We start from the raw sequence: 21678 nt of genomic DNA on the forward strand, positions 1-21678 counted from the left end.
CGGACGTCACATCTAACTCAAAACTGGCCGGTTCAAATGATAAGTTTTAAATAAGTGAATGTCAGTCTCTAGGTATCAAATAGTTAAGATAAAGTGCGATATAAGTGCAACCTATTTGCCATTTTGATCAAATTGCAATTTTCATTTGGACAATGATGTGCAATGACTCAATTCCATTCGCAAGTCATTTGTAACAAAGAGCGAATCAGGATTTGGCTCCAAATTCTATTTTTAACTGCTGTGGCTTTCTCAGTGGTTCAAAGTGGTTGAAAATACACTTAGCCAATTGATTTATAGGGACATTTCAGGATCAATAGTTTTGCAAAAATATTTCTTATGGCTATCTATCTCAACAGCAGACAATTATACACACAATCTTTATCTGTACTATGACTTCATAACATGGTCCAACAGGTAAATAGTCAACATTGTCTGCTAATATATGAATAACACCCCAAATCGCTTTTTTGGGAAATGTTGGATAGGTGTGTTGATGTCGTAAATTCCCCGTAAACCCCCTGGCCAGCCAGTTGAAGCCTCTCTATGTGAGTTTACACATTCTCTCGAAGCTTTGTAGGTTTGCTATAGATTCTGTGGCTTCCTCTCACTGGTTGAGAGCAGGAAGAATAGTTGGAGTGACTAAATGAACCACGGGAGGGAATAGTAGTGCGACTTGTGCCAATAAATAATAAATTGTAGTTGGCTATTTTCTCATCGAATGTCAGCATCGCATCCAACCTCCTTCCAGCACCGTACGGCATCTTAGTCACAATGGCGGACAACGGTGAAGGAATGTGGGTCATTGTCTCACAGAAGCAAGTGGAGGAACACTATCATATAAATAGCCGACTGTGTGAAAAATGGAACAGTGCACCTTTTACCGGTATTGTCCCAAAGTACACAATGACATAAGTGCTATACGTTCTTAAAAAATACGGTTGGACTCAGTCAGTAAAGGTCAGAACTGACAGAACACCACACGTTAATTCATGTGACCTTTTTATGTCCTATTTTCATTCCTTTTATTCATTATTTCACGGGTGTGACGCCAGGGAACAGGCTTTTTAAAAAAAATATTTTAGCTGTACTAGAATAAATTGTAATTGCACATCCACCGCAGTAAGTGGCGCTCTTTTTGTCAGAGTGCGCAGGGAGCGTAAACATTGGTGACAAATTTATTCTGCAGATCTATATTACTTTTTTTGTTTTCTTTAACGTTATATGAAGGATGCAATGTTATGAAGGTGTGGACCGTAATTTCAGCACTATAAGGTGCACCTAAAATTAAATGTTCTCAAAAGCTGACAGTTTTTGGGCGTAGTATTTTAAATATTCTGTTAAGCGCTTTGTTACAGCTGCAGCGGTTGTGAAGGCTCTACATAAAAAAAGCTGTATTGTATTGTATTCCCTTTAGCGTACCTCCATCTAGTGGATGCATAATGCACCTGCAGCCACTATTGTAGCTCCTATTCCATGCGCCTTATAATGTGGTGTGCCCGATTTATGAAAACCATTAAAAAATAGGCCATTCATTGAATATTATGTCAAGAACCAATATATGGTTCTTGACATAATAAAGTGGAGTCACTATTTTTTTTGTGTACTGGTACTGTACAAAAAGTGCCGATACGTGTGTTTCAGGGCTAACTTTAATGACAAATGCCCTGTAACTTTTGTCATTAAAGTTACAAGTGTTCATAGTGGGTTATACCGTTTCACTGTATTTATATTGCAGTAGTTTGCTTTTTTACAACCAAGTGTAAGCCAGATTTCCCCATGTGCTCTCCGAGGCTTGAAAATCAGTCGAGAGAGAAGCATCAAATTTATACTGGCCATTATTATTATCAAAGTCTCACTTCAAAGACTGCCTACATAGATGAAACCTATACACACAGGCTGGCAATTTGAAGAAATGGACAGTTACTGGACACAAATTTCTTGTCCTAATATGTAATGTGATATGAAGGTCTGCTTCATCTACAGTTTTTTTTTTTTTACAGGTACCCACATTAGTTTGGTTCCTTTTTGTCAGGAGGAAATGGCATTTACGAATCACAAATCGGGCTTCTGATGCATCTGGAATCTACCGTTGCTATGATCAGGCATATCTTTTTTTTCCATTAAGTCTGTTGTGGCTATGATATGACAAAAAGTTGCATCATCGTGTTGCAAATGTCAATCTTACAACTATGAGGTTCCACATGCGGGCAGCCTCAGCCACCAGTGTGGACACTGAGCTGCAGCCAGGCATCAGTACAATCTTGATGGGCTCGGTGTACAGAAGGTCGTAAAGCAGCTTGGTGGCTTCTCCGGGATCACACTGTTGACAGAGATAGAGTATGGCTATCAGTGAATATGCTATGCTAGTGTTTGCCAACTTGAATTGATCTAAGGCACATATATACATTGGGGTGGGGCTGGGGTGAATCACAGCACAATGGTAAACAAATCAGAATTCAGAAATATATATACAGTATATGATATGATCCAAGCGAAGATCCTGTGGGACTTCCAGATACAGACTGACAAGATGGTAATGGCGAACCAACCGGATATCGTGATCACAGATAAAGGGCCGAAAAAAGCCGTTGTAGTGGATGTAGCAATCCCAAGTGATGGAAACATCAGAAAAAAGGAACCCGAGAAACTGGAGAAATACCAAGGGCTCAGAGAGAAGCTGGAGACAGCCTGGAACGTAAAGGTGACAGTCGTGCCTGTGGTGGTCGGAGCACTCGGGTCAGTGACCCCCAAACTAGATGAATGGTTGCAACAGATCCCGGGAACAACATCGGACATCTCAGTCCAGAAAAGGGCAGTGCTGGGAACAGCAAGGATACTGCGCAGAACCCTCAAGCTTCCTGGCCTCTGGTAGAGGACCCGAGCTGAATGGGGGACAGACACCACCCGAGGGGTGAGACGAGGAATTTTTTAATTTTATATATGTAAGAAGAGAGAGAGAGAGAGAGAGACACACACACACACACACACACACACACACGTTTATATGCTTTACGGGGACCACTTTTTTGTTCATCACTTTCGGGGACCACCCTTTCCATGAAAAAAAAAGATATGGCAAAGCACAGAGAAACCATTGGAGGAAAAGAGCACCCAAGGGGAGCCCATTCACGCTGACAAGAATGACAGCCGCCACACCTCCCAGTGTGGAGGCCCCCCTATGGAGGAAACACTGGAGCTTTAAAAAAACTCAAATATCAGATCTCATTCAGATGCGATATCACCGATACGTAAGGTAATGCATGTGCATTGCTTAGGAGCCAAGGTGAGGCATGTTTCAAGGTCATCTCAGCCCTGATGGCCTCGTCAGGTGAGGCTCCATTTCTGGAGGTTGGGGGGGAAAAAACATTTACCCAACCAGTCAAGTTGCATTACCTTGAGTCACAAATACTCGCTTGCTTTCCATTTACAACTTAAAGTAAATGAAAAATCCATAAGCAATTTAAGTGATAACGCTAAAGGCACGCTTGGCTTTAATCACGTATCCGTGTGCAAGACACAGAGGGTTGACTTTATATTGGCTTGTTGGGAATTCTAAGGTTTACAAATGTCATTTGGTACATTTTCATGATGTCATATCACTCTATAGCTATATTACATTGCTGAACTGTCAGAAATGAACCATTCTGTAATGCATGTATGAGATGTCAAGGTTTTCTTTGAGCAGTTGTCCCAAAGCTCACGCCACGGGGGTGTACACTATTCATCGGTGTATAGATCGTGTTATGCATATCAGCACTGGTTAAATATGCACACAAAAAAAATGTCATGCAGAATCAGCATTAAATTACCGCACAGCAAAGTGATTTACAAAAGTGTACCGACAGAGTATGAACAGAAATGGCTGGTTAACAAGAACCAGGAAAAACAAGTCATGAACAAAAAGCGCTTGCAAAAGGCAAGGAAAGTGTTAACCCGAGAAAACCAACGAAACATCAAGAGTCCAATTCACACGCAAAAACAAACGCAAGATCAAATGACGAAACAAAGACTATCCTGACAAAAGCGTGGTACTAAGGGAGCAAGAACGACTATGACGAGAGCGAGGGGTCGAGAAAACAAACACTTGAGCAAGAACTACAACAAGGTCAAATAATCTGACAGGCAGCGGGAAGCTTATCAGTCCTTGAATACATGGCTACTGAAACGTGGCAGCAGGTGTGCACGCTGAAGGGAAAGCCCTCGTCTGCCACCTGCTGGAGACACACTAGAACGGGATCATGACAATAATATGACTTACTAGTTTTAAGTTTGGTGGAGCTACTCTCGAAATAAATATGCTTAAAAATGCATTCTTAGTTCTTTTGTATTTAAAATCACGTCGAAAAATATACAACCGACAAATCAAAATTGGATTTTATTTCCCCCATAGTCAATGCAACAGATTTACCAGATACCAACATGTCATGACTGGAGGATGAAGAGACAAGCACACATGCACACACACACACACACAAATCAGATCTGGAGAACTGTATTAATGAAACCATAATCACCGAGGTGCAGCGTATTAATCAATCTCGGTTCCATACGGTTGATTAAAGACTAGTCCCTGGACACCTGACATTAACTGCTGAGATGGGATATTACATTTTCAAATGTGCTGAGAAACATACCAGGAGGCTTGTGCCTTTTGACAGTTTTGCCAATGATTCATAATTTAGTTTTTCATTTTCCATCTCTTTTGTCAAAAGTTTTCAGTTGTAAGGATCAAAGCTGGAGCAGTGACCAACCCGTCACAATTGCACAGATTTAAGCAACAGGAATAAGAAGAAGATTCTTATATAATGATCCCATCTAGCTTTGTCGCTGTTCTACATTCATCCGAGCAGGAGCTGAACAGCAACAGCACAAAGCAGGTCACGCTCAACTTATCAATTTGGCAGAGTGATCATCACAAGCGCCGCAGAGATAAAGCTCTTAGAAATGACAGAATGAGAAGAGCAAACCCTTTTCCAAAAAAAAAAGCTGCCGTCAAACATGACGCCACATGTATCGACAGTCCAACAGACTGCGTGAGACCTCGGCAAAACTTAAACCTCATCGGCCGAGCTTCTACAGCCTGTCTTATCATTTTAAGAGTCATTCAGTTGAAAACACGATGGAAAATTTCTTTAACCTTGGCTATGACAGAATGCGTTTCAGCCATACATTCGGCATCATTGCATGCCTTGAGTTTGGCGTCATGGCGACGGTGAGCTTGAGATGCCAGTGTTAAAGTCACATTATTGACACATATATGTGCATAAAAAAAAAAAAAAAAAAAAAAAAAAACACTCATTTTACACGCAGACAATGACCCTTCCAAAACCCCAATATTGGCACAAACGGGTTTTTGGGAAGCTTGAGGGTTCTGCCCAGTATCCTTGCTGTTCCCAGCACTGCATATTTCTGGACTGAGATGTCCGACGTTGTTCCCGGGATCTGTTGCAACCACTCATCTAGTTTGGGGGTCATTGCCCCGAGTGCTCCGACCACCACAGGCACGACTGTCACCTTCACCTTCCAGGCTCTCTCTAGCTCCTCTCTGAGCCCTTGGTATTTCTCCAGTTTCTCGTGTTCCTTCTTTCTGATGTTTCCATCACTTGGGACTGCTACTTCCACTACAACGGCTTTCCTCTGCCCTTTATCTATGATCACGATATCCGGTTGGTTCGCCATGACCATCTTGTCAGTCTGGATCTGGAAGTCCCACAGGATCTTCGCTCGGTCATTCTCCACCACCTTCGGAGGTGTTTCCCATTTTGACCTTGGGGTTTCCAGTCCATGGAAGTAACAGTCCATGGAAGTAACTGAAACATTCACCAGTTGAGCATGTGCATTCAAAAGCTTAGAGAAGGTCACATTAACTTCTCCCGTAAAGTTGTGAATGGATTTTAGGCTCGTCCTGAAATTTCACCCAAAAGCCAAATATCCCTAGCATTTTGTGAGTGGTTTGCACACCTTCGCTACTACGTTTGTACAACTTTATCAGTGCATACAGTACTTTCTTACACTGGTTGGACAATAATTTTGATCTCCCGCAATACATAATAGTGTTTAAATCAGAATGTAAATCCTTGATGGAGTATATGCATGTGTACGTCGGAATGCGTGTGTGCAAACGCTGTGAATGGCACTGTCATGCTTGAAGGATTAGCCTGTCAATCAGTCAAACCCTTGCACAAACCGAGTCGCTGACTTACCCCTGCACACTGGGGAAATCACGACCTCGTTTAAATGAGATGCTATGTCCAACCCCTTGGCTTCCTCATAACACTATGAACCTTTGGGACCTGTCTTCTCATTTCAGCACCGCAGGATTCTGACAGACATTTAATCGTCTTTTCAGCGGATCTCATGAAAGTCAGAAATTCTCTGCTCGGTTTACTGCCTGATGACACAGGCTTTGTAGCGTTGCTGAATCTCTGGCAGAAGAGTTCGGAGGGGCAGCCAGTATTTCTTACATTAACCCTTTCGAGGACAGCAGTCACTACAGTGAACATCTTATCATGTTATCAGGTTACAGGGGGCAGGGAAGGGTTAACCAAACTGTGCTCAGTGTTGTTTTCCACCCAGACTAGTTTAAACATCAACAAACACTCGTCTGCTCCTGATTGCACATTCAGTCGCAGAGCCAAAATAGTGTTTGTTTGAAGTGATGTTGTCAAGGTTACTGTCGTCATGCCAATCCACGTCGAATGCCACCAAACACCCTCCGCGCCTCTGGCATTTGAAGTGGGGATGCAATACAGAGCAACTCAAATGAATCAAGGTGATGCTTTTAAAAGCACAAGCATGTCACAGTGCAAATTTAAGTCTACATTTATGTCAGTGGGCGTTTATGCAAAGAAATGATAAATGAGCAATTTAGAGGACACAATCATTTACATGGTATGGACCAGTGGTCCTCCGGTACTGGTCGGCAGATGGGAATTAGTGGTAGCGCTCTAGAGTGGTTTACACGAAGATTGTTTTGAGTCCCGCTTTGCCTCTCTGTTGTATGGTCTTCCACAGGGATCTATTTTGAGGCCCCTGCTGTTTTCACCGTATTTGCTGTCCTGAGGTTCCATCCTAAGATGACATAGTATTTCCTTCCACTGCTATGTGGATGACAGACAGATCTATGTCCCGCTGAGCAAAAAGGATGTATTCTCCTGAATACCACTTGTGTCTTACGTCGAGGTAATTCAAATCGTGGATGTCACTGAATTTCACATTTCACCAAAAAGAAAACAGAAGTTATGGTTTTTGGTCCCAGTGGCCCTTGTATGTCCCACCCTGTTGGCCTGGGCCCCCAAGCATCTTAGCTAAGGCAAACTGTCTCAAACTTGCGTTTCAATTGGACGGTGATTTTATATTGGACCGGCAAATCAGTGCTGTTGTTAAAGATAGCGTCTTTCATCCGCACGACTTAAAAACAGTAATTAATGCCTTTGTTACGTCTTGGCTATGTTACTGTCATGCACTTTATTCTGGAAACAGCCGGAACTCCCTCAAGCATCTCCAGTTGGTCCAAAATGCTGCTGTTCACCTCCTAACTAGAGCTCGTAAGAGGGAGCACAAAACCAGTGACGTCTCTTCACTGGCTCCCAGTAGAGTTCAGAGTTCATTTTAAGATATTACAGTCAAACCTCAGTTTTCAAATGTCTCTGTTCTCAACCAAATCGGTTTTCAACCAGAAAATTCGAGATTTTTACGCCTTGGATTACGACCGAAACACGGTTTTCGACCAAACTGAGCAAACCCGAAAATGCCACTTGACTCCTCTCGGCTTTCTCATACGAAGAAGTGACGCTTCCTCAAGTAGCGTTCATTGTGAGCAGACGTGTTTGTTGTGATTTACGCAAATCTGCCTGTTATTTCTGTATAGTGTATTAGCCCCTAATCATGGGCTAACAAAATAGTTTCGGATTTCGAACAAATCGCTTTTCGAACAGCCTTCTGGAACGGATTATGGTCGAAAACCAAGGTATGACTATTTGTTTTTAATAATTAAATGGCCTCGCCCCAGCTTACCTCTCTGAGCTCCTGCACCCTTACCAGACGCCTGGTGTCTCAGGTCTGCAGATCAGACGTCACTGGAGGTGCCAAGAACTAAGCGGAGCCTCAGAGTGGATCGAGCTTTGTATGTATAAAATGTTTGCGGTTTTTTTTTTCTGTTTTGTGGAGTATATCCATCCCGATCCGGAAAATAAAATAAGAAAATAAGCAGACATGGCTGGAGTATTACAAAAACAAATTCTGGGAGAATTTTTTTGGAACTGATGAAAGAAAGATTAACAGCTGTCACAGAGCGGTGAAGGTCATTTGCCCCTCCTCCTGTGCCAGTCTGATTGTCAGCTCCGCCCTGAATGTTCCCCTTTTTCCTTGTGTTTAAATAGTCCTGTCTCTCTTTGTCTTGTGTGTTGGGGGGAAGGTGGCCTTTTTCTTCCTCCGCGTGTTCGTTTCATTTCAGGTAGTGAGGATGTTGGTTATCCGAATACAGGCTGGAGACGATGAACAGTGCCTTTGAAGGTTTGATTTGCAGAATATTACGGGCACATGTGAGTTACAGACAATGGCTGCAGATCACAAGTGCAAAGGCACAAGGGATTCGCATCATATTTATATCATCAGAAGGGCCGAAACTATGGTGCGGCATCGGGACTTTCGTTTCTCCTAAACCGATTCTTTGCTTGTATTAACGGGCGCATTCCGATGCTCTGTGCGTCTTCACAAAGTCTCCAGTAAGTAGTGTTTCAAAGTTAACTGATGAGTGCTTCAAGGATGCAAAGTTTCACTGCGGGCATGAGAAAGTTATCCAGGCATGACTAAATATGGGCAGAATACACACTTCATGTGCCAGTGTGTTTCTTCTTTGTGCATGCACTCCGGCCCCTCGCCACAGCCCTTGACATGATTCTGTAGCCGCTGACCCTCAAATAAATCTCCCCTTTACTCTGAACCCTGCAACTGTGTCCTTTGTCCAAGCCTGGTAACTGACAGATGCAACCAAATTCATCAGCCAGTCGTCTAAATTGTGCGTCAGTTGCAGATGTAAAGACCTGCAAATAAAAGCCGCACTGTTGACCTCTGAGCTCACAGTACTATTTTCATGCCAAATGTTTTCAGTCTACAGCAAAAAGAATGAATTATCCTCTCTGTCCCAATATTTTGAGGTTAGTGCCGTCACCTTTTTTTTTTTTAACTGTCATTTTTCATGGCACAACATAAGGGCAACATCCTACCGCCTGCCTACAATGGAATAGTTGACATCATATCAGCTGTATGACAGAAATGTGGTGACTATAGAGAGGAATTAATGTAGCAGACAGTGATTCAAAGAAAGCTCACGGTAGTGTGTACGCCCCATATACTTTATACACTGTACATACATAAATTGTACAGTACAAATTACCATGCTGCACTTCTTAGATAGTGGCAGCTATTGCCCTTTAGTGAGTTTTTATGCCACATTACCGTATTTTCCGGATTATAAATCGCTCAAGAGTATAAATCGCATTTCGGGGGGGAATTCATTTGATAAAATCCAATACCGAGAATGTACATGTCATCTTGAAAGGCAATTTAAAATGGAAATAAAATGGATAACAACAGGCTCAATAAGTGTACGATATGCTAACATTACATGACGCATGAACGACAAACGGAGAACATGCCTGGTATGTTCACGTAACATATTAAGAGTTGTTAAGATAACTCTAGCATAAAGAACATGCTAACACATTTACCAAACCATCAGTGTCACTCCAAATGACTAAATCCAATGAACTCTTCAGACTCTGTGTCACTTTTAAACAACTTCGCCAACTCGGGAGGTAGAAGAGCTTGAGGCACGCTCTTGAGGCAGAACGCTGGGGCGCCAAGATGGAAGTTCAATTTTCTATTTTTTTAAATTAGCTGGTTTGGGTCACATGACAGGGCAGCCCAACTTCAGCATTTATGCATTGTGCTAGCATAGAAGCTACGAGGAGGAGCTGCGCACATCTCTCACTGCGGGGCTAAGAATAGTCTTTTTCACCCACTCAGATGACTTTTTAAGTCCATAGACAGTCCACATTTCAACCTTCCACTTTTTTTCCCCCCACTCTCATAGCAATACTTTATTTCATGACTATTAATAGCGTTTCTACCTTGTGTATAGGTCAGAATCCGGATTATGTTTGTTTGTTTTTTTTTTGTCAGATGTCTTGTTGCACTAGCTCCATCCAACTCTTTTAGTTATTTGTGTATTCTCTGTTTAGTTACTTTTACGTGGTCCTCATTTTTCGCTTTGCATCTACCATTTGTTTCACACGTTTCTGCTCTCCCGCGGTTCAGGACAGTTTGATTCCTCCGCCTTTGTGGAGTCTGCTCCAGGGTCTACGATTCGATGAATTCACCTCCATAACGGCTTGAACATTTTATACGATGAATGTGCACGGACAACCTGTGATGAACTGCTGTTTGTGTTATTTTTTAGTTTTTTTCCTCGCTCATAGACAAATCAGCTTTTTGTTGTGACATAGATGGGATGTGCTGTCGTTATTCAGATGCTATAGTGTAAAATATACTTCCAAAAAATAAAAATAAAAAAATGGAAGTTACTCACCATGCTGTCATAATGGATTAACTCCAGCTCGTAGTCCGGAAGAATATCGGCTCTCTCATTCACCAGAGCCAAGGCCATCTTAGCGGCAGGGAGGCAAGCTTGCCCTCCAGGCCAGCCTCCGCTCATTGGGAAGAGAGCTCCGATGTATAGCTTCTTCTTGCCGAGAGCTGGATAGGGGCAGAACAGGAGCACAGCGAGGGTCAGGGTGAGGGTCAGACACAAGCTGGCGGCAGACCTGCTGTGAGAGCTGCTTTGCCAGACCGCAGCCATGCTATCGGTGGTCCTGTGCTTCAGGCTCGGAGGGGACTTGAGAAAGTTTTATTCAACCAGAACTTTGGAGCTCGCGGCGGGTCTCGTGCGAGTAGGCCAGAAAAAAATTAATTTCCATGAGCGAATTTGATTTGCTCTCGGGAATGGGGTGACATTTGCAATATGCTATTTGACTGACCGTGACATTTGATTTACTTTTTCCTCTTCAGATAGACAGATAGAGACTAATTGGTCTTTATGCCAAAATACATCATAAGTTCACTTTTTCGTCCAATGGGTCTCTCAAAGTTCGCCAAAAAGACGAACTGGTAGGAAATTCCAAAGAGAAGAGCAGGATTCGGTTAGCCCCAACTTGGATATGAAGTCCAGATTTTCAGATGGCCGTCAAGGTTCCGAAACGTTTCAGATTGTTTCTCAGGATCTGCTTTTCCCCCATTGACAAATAGGAAGAGGATCCATCACGAAGAAACACATCTGAAACTGTCGCAATTTTTGCTCGGATCCACTCTTGTCAGACCGCCTACATTCTCCGCTTTCTGCTCCAAAGGCGCATTACGACACACGTCGGCTCGGGAGAGCGCCGCAGTACACCAGCATCATCTGTTGGTTTCCATTTGGAGTAGCCGAGTCGAACGAGCAGGACTCGGGAGTCGCGGAAAGGTGTCAAAATGGAAAAGTATCCCAATTGTCGAGCTCCCCGGGAGGAGGAAGACAGGGGAGAGGAGAGCGGGAGGTGCGCAGCGCAAACGTTTTTCCGACTGAGGTCTGACTGCAGCAGCACAGCAGCCGCATGTGGGAACGCGTGAGAGAGGAAGGAGAAGGACGAGGAGGAGGAGGAGGAGGAGGAGGGAGAGGGAGGGATGTTCTCTCTGTTTCACAAACCACTTTGAATTTGCAAAACCATAACAGTCTCGCTCATTTATCTCCTCCCACTCTTCGCCTTCATCACTACCCGCCCACCTTCCTGCCCTCGCTTACCAAACATACTTTTCGAGGGTATTTTTCACGCAAAGCTTTCAACCAACTCTAATAAATGTTCTTCATGAACCAATGATCGTTCAGGGAGGATGGGGCCAATTTCTGTTCGTCATGTTTCCTGCGAGCCGCGATTCCCGCGCCATGATTTGTTTCAGTTCAAGCGCAACGTGTCCTCCTGCACTGACTTGTTGCATGTCTCGAGACACTTTGCGCGATGATGTTCTTCCTCCTTCGCACAATTCTTTCCATTGTTAAATGTTTGCTACTGCGGTTCTTCTGACCAGGGTTTGATGCTGCCAATTGCCAAACAGATCAACTATGAGTGAGATCGCCTGATTCTGACACTGAGCTCATTGGCGAGCTGCACTTTTCTTTTTTTAATTTTAGAGCTGCTCACTAACGATTAGAATACCGTATTTTCCGGACTATAAGTTGCAGTTTCTTTTCATAGTTTGGCCGGGGGTGCGACTTATTCTCTGGAGCGACTTATGTGTGAAATTATTAACGTTGAAATTATATTATTTCACGTTATTTTCACATTAAACCACAAGACGGCGCTCTCGGCCTGTGTTGATAAATCGCAGACATAGAAGAGGAAGCAGCGCATCGTCTACCTCCGGAGTTGGGGGAGTTGTTTGAAAGTGGCACCGGGGATGAACATTTCATTGGATTTAGTGATTTGGAGTGAAACTGATTGTTTGGTAAACTTGTTAGCATGTTCTTTATGCTAGAGTTATCTGAATAACTCTTAATATGTTACGTCGTTACTGACCAGGCATGTCAATCATGGAACGTTAGTATACCGTACACTTATTTAGCCTGTTGTTCTCGATTTTATTTTTATTTTAAATTGCCCTTCAAGATGACATGTATGTTTTTGGTGTTGGATTTTATCAAATAAATTTCCCCAGTGTGACTTATATGTTTTTTTCCTTCTTAATTATGCATTTTTTGGCTGGTGTGACTTCTAATCGGGAGCGATGTATAATCCGAAAAATACGGTAATAAGCGATTGGATTAATCTGTCCATTTTTTAATTAATTCATAAATCTGATTTTTTTTCATAATAGATGAATTCATGAAAAAATAGGGTTCAATTCCTTTACATTATATTATTTCAAAATGAATGTAAAAAAGCAGGACAAAAAAAAATAGCATGATTCAGTTACTGGTTTAGTCTGCCTCACACAATTATTTTGCGAGCCGACCGATCTCCAGCAATCATCGCGATTAGTCAACTCATCGGCTCAAATGTAAATTGCACCAGCAAGCAGCTGCCCTTATAATCGTCATCATGAGCTCACATCTTGACATCTTTAAGGTACGTACAAATTAATCATGGCAATTAAGATGGTCATACATTAAACTTTCATAACCAGCATTCCTGTCATATTTATACATGACGGTGCAACTTAACTGGCTAAAGTGATACTGTAGCCTTCATTTTTAATTTTTTTTAGCTGTAAATATTCAGTGCATTTTAAAACGGAACCAAAAATTAGACACTATGCCGAGTTGCACTAATACTATGAAACAATCTATAAAAACTAAAATGCTTGGAAACATATTTCACTCTTCTTGGGCACAAAGCCTGAATTTTTTTTTATTTTTATGTAGAATGCAGTGAAATCAGATGAGTAAAATGAAGCAAATGCACTTTGCTAACGAAAACTAAAAATAAACACATTCATTTTGTTTTTAACCATTTCACGCACCCTGTAACCTGATAACATGATAAGCGCTTTGTCCACTGTAGTGGCCGCTGTCCCCGAAAGGGTTCTTGAACCTTTATCTGAAAGCTTTTGTTTTGCTTCACTCGTATGCATGATTTAAAAGTAAAAGGAAAGACGCAGAGGATGCTACGCTACTCACGGGCTGCTCTGTAGGTGACTGCAGGCTGTGACGGATGATCGCTTTTGGTAATCGGCAATGACATTGCATAGCATTGAACGACATATGCCGATTATGTGTTTTTTTTTATTCCACGGAATTGGTTTACTATTGCTAGCGTGATACGCTTGCGTGGTTGATCCTTGTATGCCAAACGAGTAATCGTCTAGCCAAAGCCAATACACTAAAATCCACTGGCCACTTTGCTGCCAAGCCAAACATATTCAGCCAATCGAGCAATTGAACTGATAAACACTCCAAGTGGAGGTCGGGTGGAAACACTCAAGCTCCTTTGTCCTTCATGAGAAGGAGAGCAATTATGAATAGCATAAGAACTCGAAAACATTGTAGCCCATATCTGGAGGTCCAGACACCTCTAAAAAATTATTTGGGTTGATTTGTGCTTCTGTACCAGTGAGGTTTTGATTTTCATTCCTGGCCCTTTTTTTTTTTTTTTTTAAACAACTGTCAAATAAATGTTTCGAGGCTATTTTAGAGAGAGACTTTATGCAGCTCTACTTCAGACATTGTTAATATTACCGACATTAGCAAGTCAGCACAGCTGCTCTCTCCTGCCGTGAATGTGACAACGTCGTTGCCATCGATCACACTTGGGCTTCTGGCCGCATCCAGAAGGTTACATAAGACTGCGTTTTACTGTATGCATAGTATCTCATTTTAACTTCCCCAAATTAAACGGTTCTGTCATCGTGAGCTCTATCCGGGTGTCTATCTGGAAGTATCTACCAACGAGAACTGAAACTCTCTGAGGCTTAATTCTATTCTGTGGAACTCTGAAGTCAATCAAATTTGCAACCTTTTGTTTGTTGGTCCTCTTTATGTGTTGGGAGACTTCTCGATCAATGGATGAAATCTGAAACCTTTTGGTTTTCACGCTAGTTTTGGGTAGCCTTTTATATGGCGTGTATTCATCAAGAAAAATCAATGCAGGAAATGAGGTTTTAATAAATACTAATTGTGAAATATATAAATATAAACCAGGGAACCAAATCTACAAGACTCCACCTTATTATCTTATTTCGTGATCTTGGTTATTTCCTATGTGGATAATATTTTGCAACTCCAGGTAAATTCGTCGACCAGCGTCCCAAAAATGATTTTTGATTATTTGCAGGGAATCAGGACCAAGCCCTGTGGAAAACTGTATAAATCCTAAAGTGGGGAAAAAAAAAATTCACGAACCCCCATAATGGTTTATAAGTGCATGCATGGACACAAGATGGCGGAAAAGCACTACTTTTGTCGAAACCAAGCTCCTCTTCTTACACCAACATAGTTTGCTGGCACTTAGGATGCCACAAGATGGTGCCAAACAGCACCAGATACATTATCCAGCGCAAGCCGTAGATAGGTTCAAAAAAAAAAAGTGTGAATACCAAACCCTAACTGAGCGGCGTTCACTGGATTTGGCTCGATACATTTTCCTGCCATCTAAAAGAGAAAGACTTTTCTCCAGGCTATTTTTTATTTTTTTTAATGGTCAATACAGTCAGTATATTTATTCTTATGCTGTCGGGGTAACTGGAATTTGTGCTAAACAATGCTAATGCTGCAGTATAATTAAAATGACGTATTCAAATGAAAACATGGGCGCTAAATCTCAAAAGAGTGAAATGAAAGTGTGAGAACGGCAATAAGTGAAGGTGACTTGCAGACCGACTGCAAAGCAGTTGATCGCGCTCAGTGGCAGTTTCTGACGTGCTTGCCGCGCAGGGTGACATTGCGGCCTATGGCACCACCCGCGTCTGCTAAAAATGACAATGAAAAAAAAAATGCTACTTGAATTGGATTCCTTTGGCATGAAGGCATGACCGTAGCCGTCCACTGTGGGGAGTCACCAGGCAGAGATACGCGCCGAATAAGCACAATTGCTCTGCTCTTGCACAAGATACAGAGTGAATGTTACTAGCAAGGCTAACGCAGACGAGGCTAGCCCAGTCAAACGATTTGTAGCTAACACCGCTACCACATCATGAACACGAACAGGGTGGCGACTAAACAGGTCCAGCGTGATGCATGCTTGCGGTCGACTTGTTACATTTACAGTCCACCCATCTCTACATTTCTTTATCAGGAGCGATGTGTTTCACTGTGTGTGTGTGTGTGTGTGTGTGTGTGTGTGTGTGTGTGTGTGTGTGTGTGTGTGTGTGTGTGTGTGCGCACACCGTTACAAACGATTCTGATCTTTGCGCTTTGTTCTTATTAGTTAGGTTTCCCCCGCCCCCTTGCTGGTCAGTTCTGGCATCCTCAGCCAATTTGTCGTCACTTGCTTTCGTCTGGAGCAGCAGGATCCATCTTGCTTTGCTTCTTTCCCATTCCCTTTCCAGGCAAAGCTCTGGACCTGGCTGCTTTCCCTTTTTTTTTATTATTTCTGTGTGTCTCTTCCCTTCATTTTGATGATCTATGCTATAGAAGGGAGACATACTGTATCTTATTTTATGTATCTATTTCTGTGACTCCAGAGAAGGACGCTCTGCATATGTAGCTTGTGAAACTGCTTTTCAAGGACATGACAGACAAAGGATGCTGATTTTGGATTTTTTACTGCAAAAATCTTCCATATATAGATACTAGAGTAGCTGCATTTTAAAATTTCATCATCAAGTAAATGCGCAATGAAAATTGGTGCCATACATTATGCTTTCGACGAACTTTTCCCGATTACCGTATTTTCCGCACCATAAGGCGCACCTAAATGCATTCAATTTTTCCAAAAGCCGACAGTGCGCCCGATAATCCGATGTGCCTTATATATTGAGTCTCTTTATATTCCCCATTGAGTTGTTTCCCTGTGTCGTGTTCCTATGTCATCTAGTGGTGATTATTAGCAGGAACCAAATGTAACCGAATAAGGTTCTGCCAGTCAATGTGCATTCGCCAACATACACTGAGACGAATTTGTGAGGTCTGTGCAGCCATTATGAAATGAAGATCATACCAAAAGCATAATTAACTACTGACTAAACGAAGGAAGAAGGAGACAAGCAAGACTTGGAAGGATATTTCGCCCCTTGTGGATATGAGCCCACGAGGTTTGTGTGCCTTTTTGTTGAATCAATTGTCTCCATAACTTTTGTCTTTCATTTATTGTTTTCTAATGCCATTTGTATTGATAAGTTTCATGTCCGTCTTTGTGACCAGTTCTCATAGCTTTGTTACAGCTGCAGCAGTTGTGAAGGCTCTATATAAATAAAACGGTATTGTATTGCATTGTATTCCCTTTAGTGTAGCTCCATCTAGTGGATGCATAGCACAACCGCAACCACTATTGTAGCTTCTATTCTATGCGCCTTATAAACCGTGCGCCCTGTATATGAAAACAGTTTTAAAATAGGCCATTCATTGAAGGTGCGCCCTGGACAGAATTGCTTTGTGTAGAAGTGGGCCCAAATGACTTTTTTCAGGGTTGAAGGAGAGGACTGTTGAGCACTGAAGGACCCAAGTCCTTTTCAAAGATAAGTGAAGTTTGAGGTACAGTCAATTCATTTTTTTAGGTTTAGCTTTTCTTGACACATTCTATTTTCTTGACACAGTGCCGACATATATATGAATACGTATGTACAATATGTAAACACGTAGCCGACGTGAGCAAATCTGAGCGGAGTTATGTGCCTTTGAAAATTTGTGTTTGGTTAAAACCTCCTGCCCAACATATCCTGAATGAAGCTATTTTAAAAACTAAATTTCAAGGGTCCATTTCTCTGACACGGATTCTTCTGTCTATTTAGATCGGCTCACTTAACACATTTAGTTTTGAACGAGGTGGCCGTGTTGGGCATGAAAAAGAAATCAGGCTGCCGCACATTCTTTCTATTTCATGCACAGACATGTACAATCTCATGCTGCCGTCTGTCAAAACCGACCGTCGGGGTTTGCTGCATGAATCCACAATGGTATGCGGCTTTCAGCATGCGGGGCTCCAGACACAAATGTCAGCCTTGGTGATGACAGTACACACACACACACACACACACACACACACACACACACACACACAGATGCGGGCGCGGGGGCACACACACAAACTGAATGAAAGCAATGAAGAGAAGGCTGTTGACAGCCAGAGAAATACGCCGAAACACTGACATAAGTGCAATATTTTTGCGATCAATGAACAAAGCTTTTCAAACAAATTTCATCCGCAGAAAACCTCCACAAGCACATTGACAAAATGCGTTGTGAATCTACACCGATGATTAACTCCAGTCCCAATTAGCAGGTAGATTGTCATAATATGAACTGTTGCCGTGTTACATGCCAAACGGACCACGAAATGCTTGGAGGCTGCTCGCTGTCAGGATTGCACACATGGTATGCGATGATAATATGCACTACGCGCTTCTACTGTGTCCTCTGTCCACCTGAGCCCGGCGGAGCTGCTGCTGAGCGCCTGTCTTCAAAGCGGGCCATGCGATTGGATATGAAACCACTGCCGACCAGTGCAGCCATGAAACTAAATTACCGTTGTTACTGGGGGAGCTGAATTAAGGCAAAACTTTAACTACTGCGTCGCGTTGTCCTTAAACTGCTACTTGCCGCAGAAAATAAGCGCTTTTCACCTTCCCGGCGGACCCGCACATCTCACATATACCGCCTGTGCCTGACATCTGTTTGATGAACATAAAAGTGCTTGTTACAGCAGGGGCGGGGGGTGGGGGTGTTAAATAAATGCTGTTAGAAAGCAGAGTCAGGAAGAGGAAGACGAGGATCTTTAAGTGTGGCTCGCGCGACGGTCTTGGTAGGACTCCAGAAGCTGGGGGCTACATCTGATATTCATGGGCTTTCTGTTACCGACTTGGCAGTAAGACGGGGGGGGGGGCTCTTCTAAAATAGAGCACAGACCCAAAGCGACAATAAGATGAGAGAAAGTGCTACCGGCCTGCTTCAATCTATACCACCATTGACTTAAGTCATCAGAGTTAATGTGCCGCACTTGCCAGAAAGAGCCCACCTAAGGTGCACAAATATGTTCATTTACTACGTGGTTACACGCCACCAGTAGCGATGCAACAAGGAAACAATAGTGCCACAGTAGAGGCGGTAATAAGTGATAAAAAAAAAAAATATATATATGCTGGCATATAACAACTATCTTAGTTGGGACCTTGTTGCTTCAACTTTTGCTATAAATAATGAAGACTGGTTTCAAGGCATATATGTCAATATATATACATGTTGTGATATAGCAGCAGTAAATATTCATTTAAAAAAACTGAACAGCACCTGTGGCAAATGTTCAGTGGTAGTAAACAGCGGCGACACATCAATTGTGTTTCAATATCATGGAAGCTAATCAATGGGAGTCACAAGTTGACCGTCTTGTTTGTGGCTTTATGTTGCTGCCTGGTGACCAGTTCAGGCCACAGCTTCCCACCACTTGAACACAAGGAGCTTTTTTTTCGAAAACAGATGGATGAATAGCGAACGTGAGCTCCCAAGGAAACGCGGCACTAGCCAGGCAACTTGTGGCTAGCATGGACATCTAATGCTATGCTAACATCAAAACAACTACACAACACTTACCCACAGCTGCCATTGTGACTAGTTTCAAGGTGTGTAATCGCAAAATGGTGTGATATATTAATATTGAATATTCATTTCAAAAACAGAATAGCACCTGTGGCAAATGTTCAGTGGTAGTCAACAGCGGCGACACGTCAATTGTGTTTCAATGACATGGAAGCTAATCAATGGGAGTCAAAAGTTGACCGACTTGTTTGTGGCTTTATGTTGCTGCTTGGTGACCAGTTCAGGCCACAGCTTCCCACCACTTGAACACAAGGAGCTTTTTTTTTTCGAAAATAGAGAGTCATATGTGAGTCAATGGCGAATTTGAGCTCCGAAGGAAACGTGACACTAGCCTGACAACTTGTGGCTAGCATGGACATCTAATGCTATGCTAACATCAAAACAACTACACAACACTGAGCCACAGTTTCCGTTGTGACTTTGTTTATGTCCAGGCCAGTCACTATCAGTTTGTGGCACATTTTGCACAAGCCTTGAAGTTCTTCTGAGTTGATTAAATTCTATTTTTAACACGTCTGCTCCTTCTTCTGCTATGAATGTACAAACAAATTATGCCTATGGATGCAACAGCAGAATTTAGGTTCGTAGAAATAACAAGATGGATCCAAACTTAAGGTCAGTACTCCTCTCCTGCAGCAACCGACCACTTTCCTGTCATCCAGATATATATCGAGTTTGGTGTTCTCGGCTTCTGAATGGCACAGCGGGCAGCTTTTCCAGACGGGACTTGACCGGAGGCTCCAAAGCCCTCAATCGATTGCAAACGCCGCTGCTGCACGGGTTGCCAGGTCACACAGGCCAGAATGCTGGGCTGCGTGGGCTTTCTGCATCACTGCAGTGCGGCACAATTGGCTCAACGTGATGCCAAGATCCCTGCAGGCCAAGGGATGAGATGGTGGAAAGTGTACAATGGCTCGAGTGCTAGAGACACAAAGCTCTCAAAAACACACCGACGGATAGTTGAATAGCGGAGCCGTCAAAAGCTCAGTTAAAACACTGGAATGGCCTTTATGTCAGAAATTCATCGAGTGACTTTGCAAGACACGGCGAGGTTGTTTGATTTCGACGGCATCATTTTCATCTGTGATCACAATTTGGTGGTGTGTTTTGAGAAGTTGCAGAGTTGCCTCGCAACTGTTTTTCTGTGATTCATATTGGAAAGGGTGAGAAAAAAAAATCCGGATTTCGTGAGAGTCAAGTGTTAACCAAGGATGTTTTCACACAACAAAAGTCTTTTAGTCCACTTGTTTTGGTCATATGAACAGGAGAATTATATTTTACTCTTTCATGCACCCTGTAACCTGATAACATGATAAGCTGTCCACTGTAATGACCGCTGTGCCTAAAAGGGTTAAGGATCAAAGGAAACTATTCCAGCAATCTTTGAATTTAAATACAGTGGTACCTCGACTTACGAAATTAATTGGTTTAGGAAGAAATTTCTTGAACTAGAAAATTTTGAAAAAAGAGACGCGTTTTCCATGTAAATGCCCTAATCCGTTCCAAGCCCCCCAAAATTCAGATCTAAATGTTTTCTAAAGCATAAAAATGCATCAAAATATGGAACAAATACATGTTACAATTAGATTATTGCACAATAAATGAGAGTTGTGCATAATGTAAAAAAAACAAAGAATAAAGAATAAAAATGATGGTCATTTCACTTTTAACTGCATCCTCATCGTTTTTTGACCTCTTTTTAGTTCATATTTTCTCTCAGAAGTGGTTTTTGCCTGGCGTCTTGTAAAGAACTCCTCAAAGGATGTTTGCTTTTGTCGGCTTTTCACAATCCTCCGAAAATGTCCAAGGCAAACACCAGCATAGCGAGTGAGCGATCGGCGGTCTGGTGAACACTTTTTCTGGGTGATTCACATTTACGCAAAACTATCGCAATGCCTCATGGCCTGAGGGGCGAATGACGAGGACGCTGCATCGACACATATCTATTTCCCTATTGACACAGATCGACACATACGGTAGAGGTCCCTCTTAGCCAATGGGATGCCAGGATGATGCTCGGGAAGAGCCAATGACAGAGCAGCTATAAGTGTGTTGCGTTCAGGAAACTTGGAGCCGCGAGTAGCAGCCCAGACTGTATTTTTACTTTTTGTATCATGAAATTTCTTTCGTAACAAGAGGCAATATTTTCCTGTTGAGGCGTTTTGCAACTTGAAAATTTCATATGAAGAGACGTTCGTAAGTAGAGGGACCACTGTAGACTTTTTGATCACTTTGCATTAACTTCAAGATTTTGCTCAAGTCAATATATGGTACAACCTTCGGAGAAAACATTTACAATGACAAACTATATATATATATATATATATATGAGGCGGCTGGATAGCTCAGTTGGTAAGGCATCGGTTTTGGCGTACGGGAGACGATGGGTCGAATCCCGC

The 21678-nt window shown here is 42.5% G+C and overlaps 1 protein-coding gene across 4 annotated transcripts in view; it reads right to left on the reverse strand.

Annotated features, from left to right (window-relative positions):
- Window positions 1–21678, reverse strand: part of gabbr1b (gamma-aminobutyric acid (GABA) B receptor, 1b) — a 142722-nt gene that overhangs the window by 65520 nt on the left and 55524 nt on the right. For all 4 annotated transcript variants that reach the window (XR_002170624.1, XM_019890303.1, XM_019890302.1 and 1 more), the window contains 2 exons: window positions 10592–10758; window positions 2186–2320 (listed from right to left, as the gene is read on the reverse strand). Coding sequence is in view for 3 of the 4 variants with exons in the window: in XM_019890303.1 (XP_019745862.1) it covers window positions 2186–2320; window positions 10592–10758 (302 nt within the window). In the remaining variant the exon portion in view is untranslated. The remainder of the gene's footprint in view (window positions 1–2185; window positions 2321–10591; window positions 10759–21678) is intronic.

The sequence above is a fragment of the Hippocampus comes genome, unplaced genomic scaffold, assembly GCF_001891065.2.
Source record: "Hippocampus comes isolate QL1 unplaced genomic scaffold, H_comes_QL1_v1.1 scaffold71, whole genome shotgun sequence".
Classification (NCBI taxonomy): domain Eukaryota; kingdom Metazoa; phylum Chordata; class Actinopteri; order Syngnathiformes; family Syngnathidae; genus Hippocampus; species Hippocampus comes.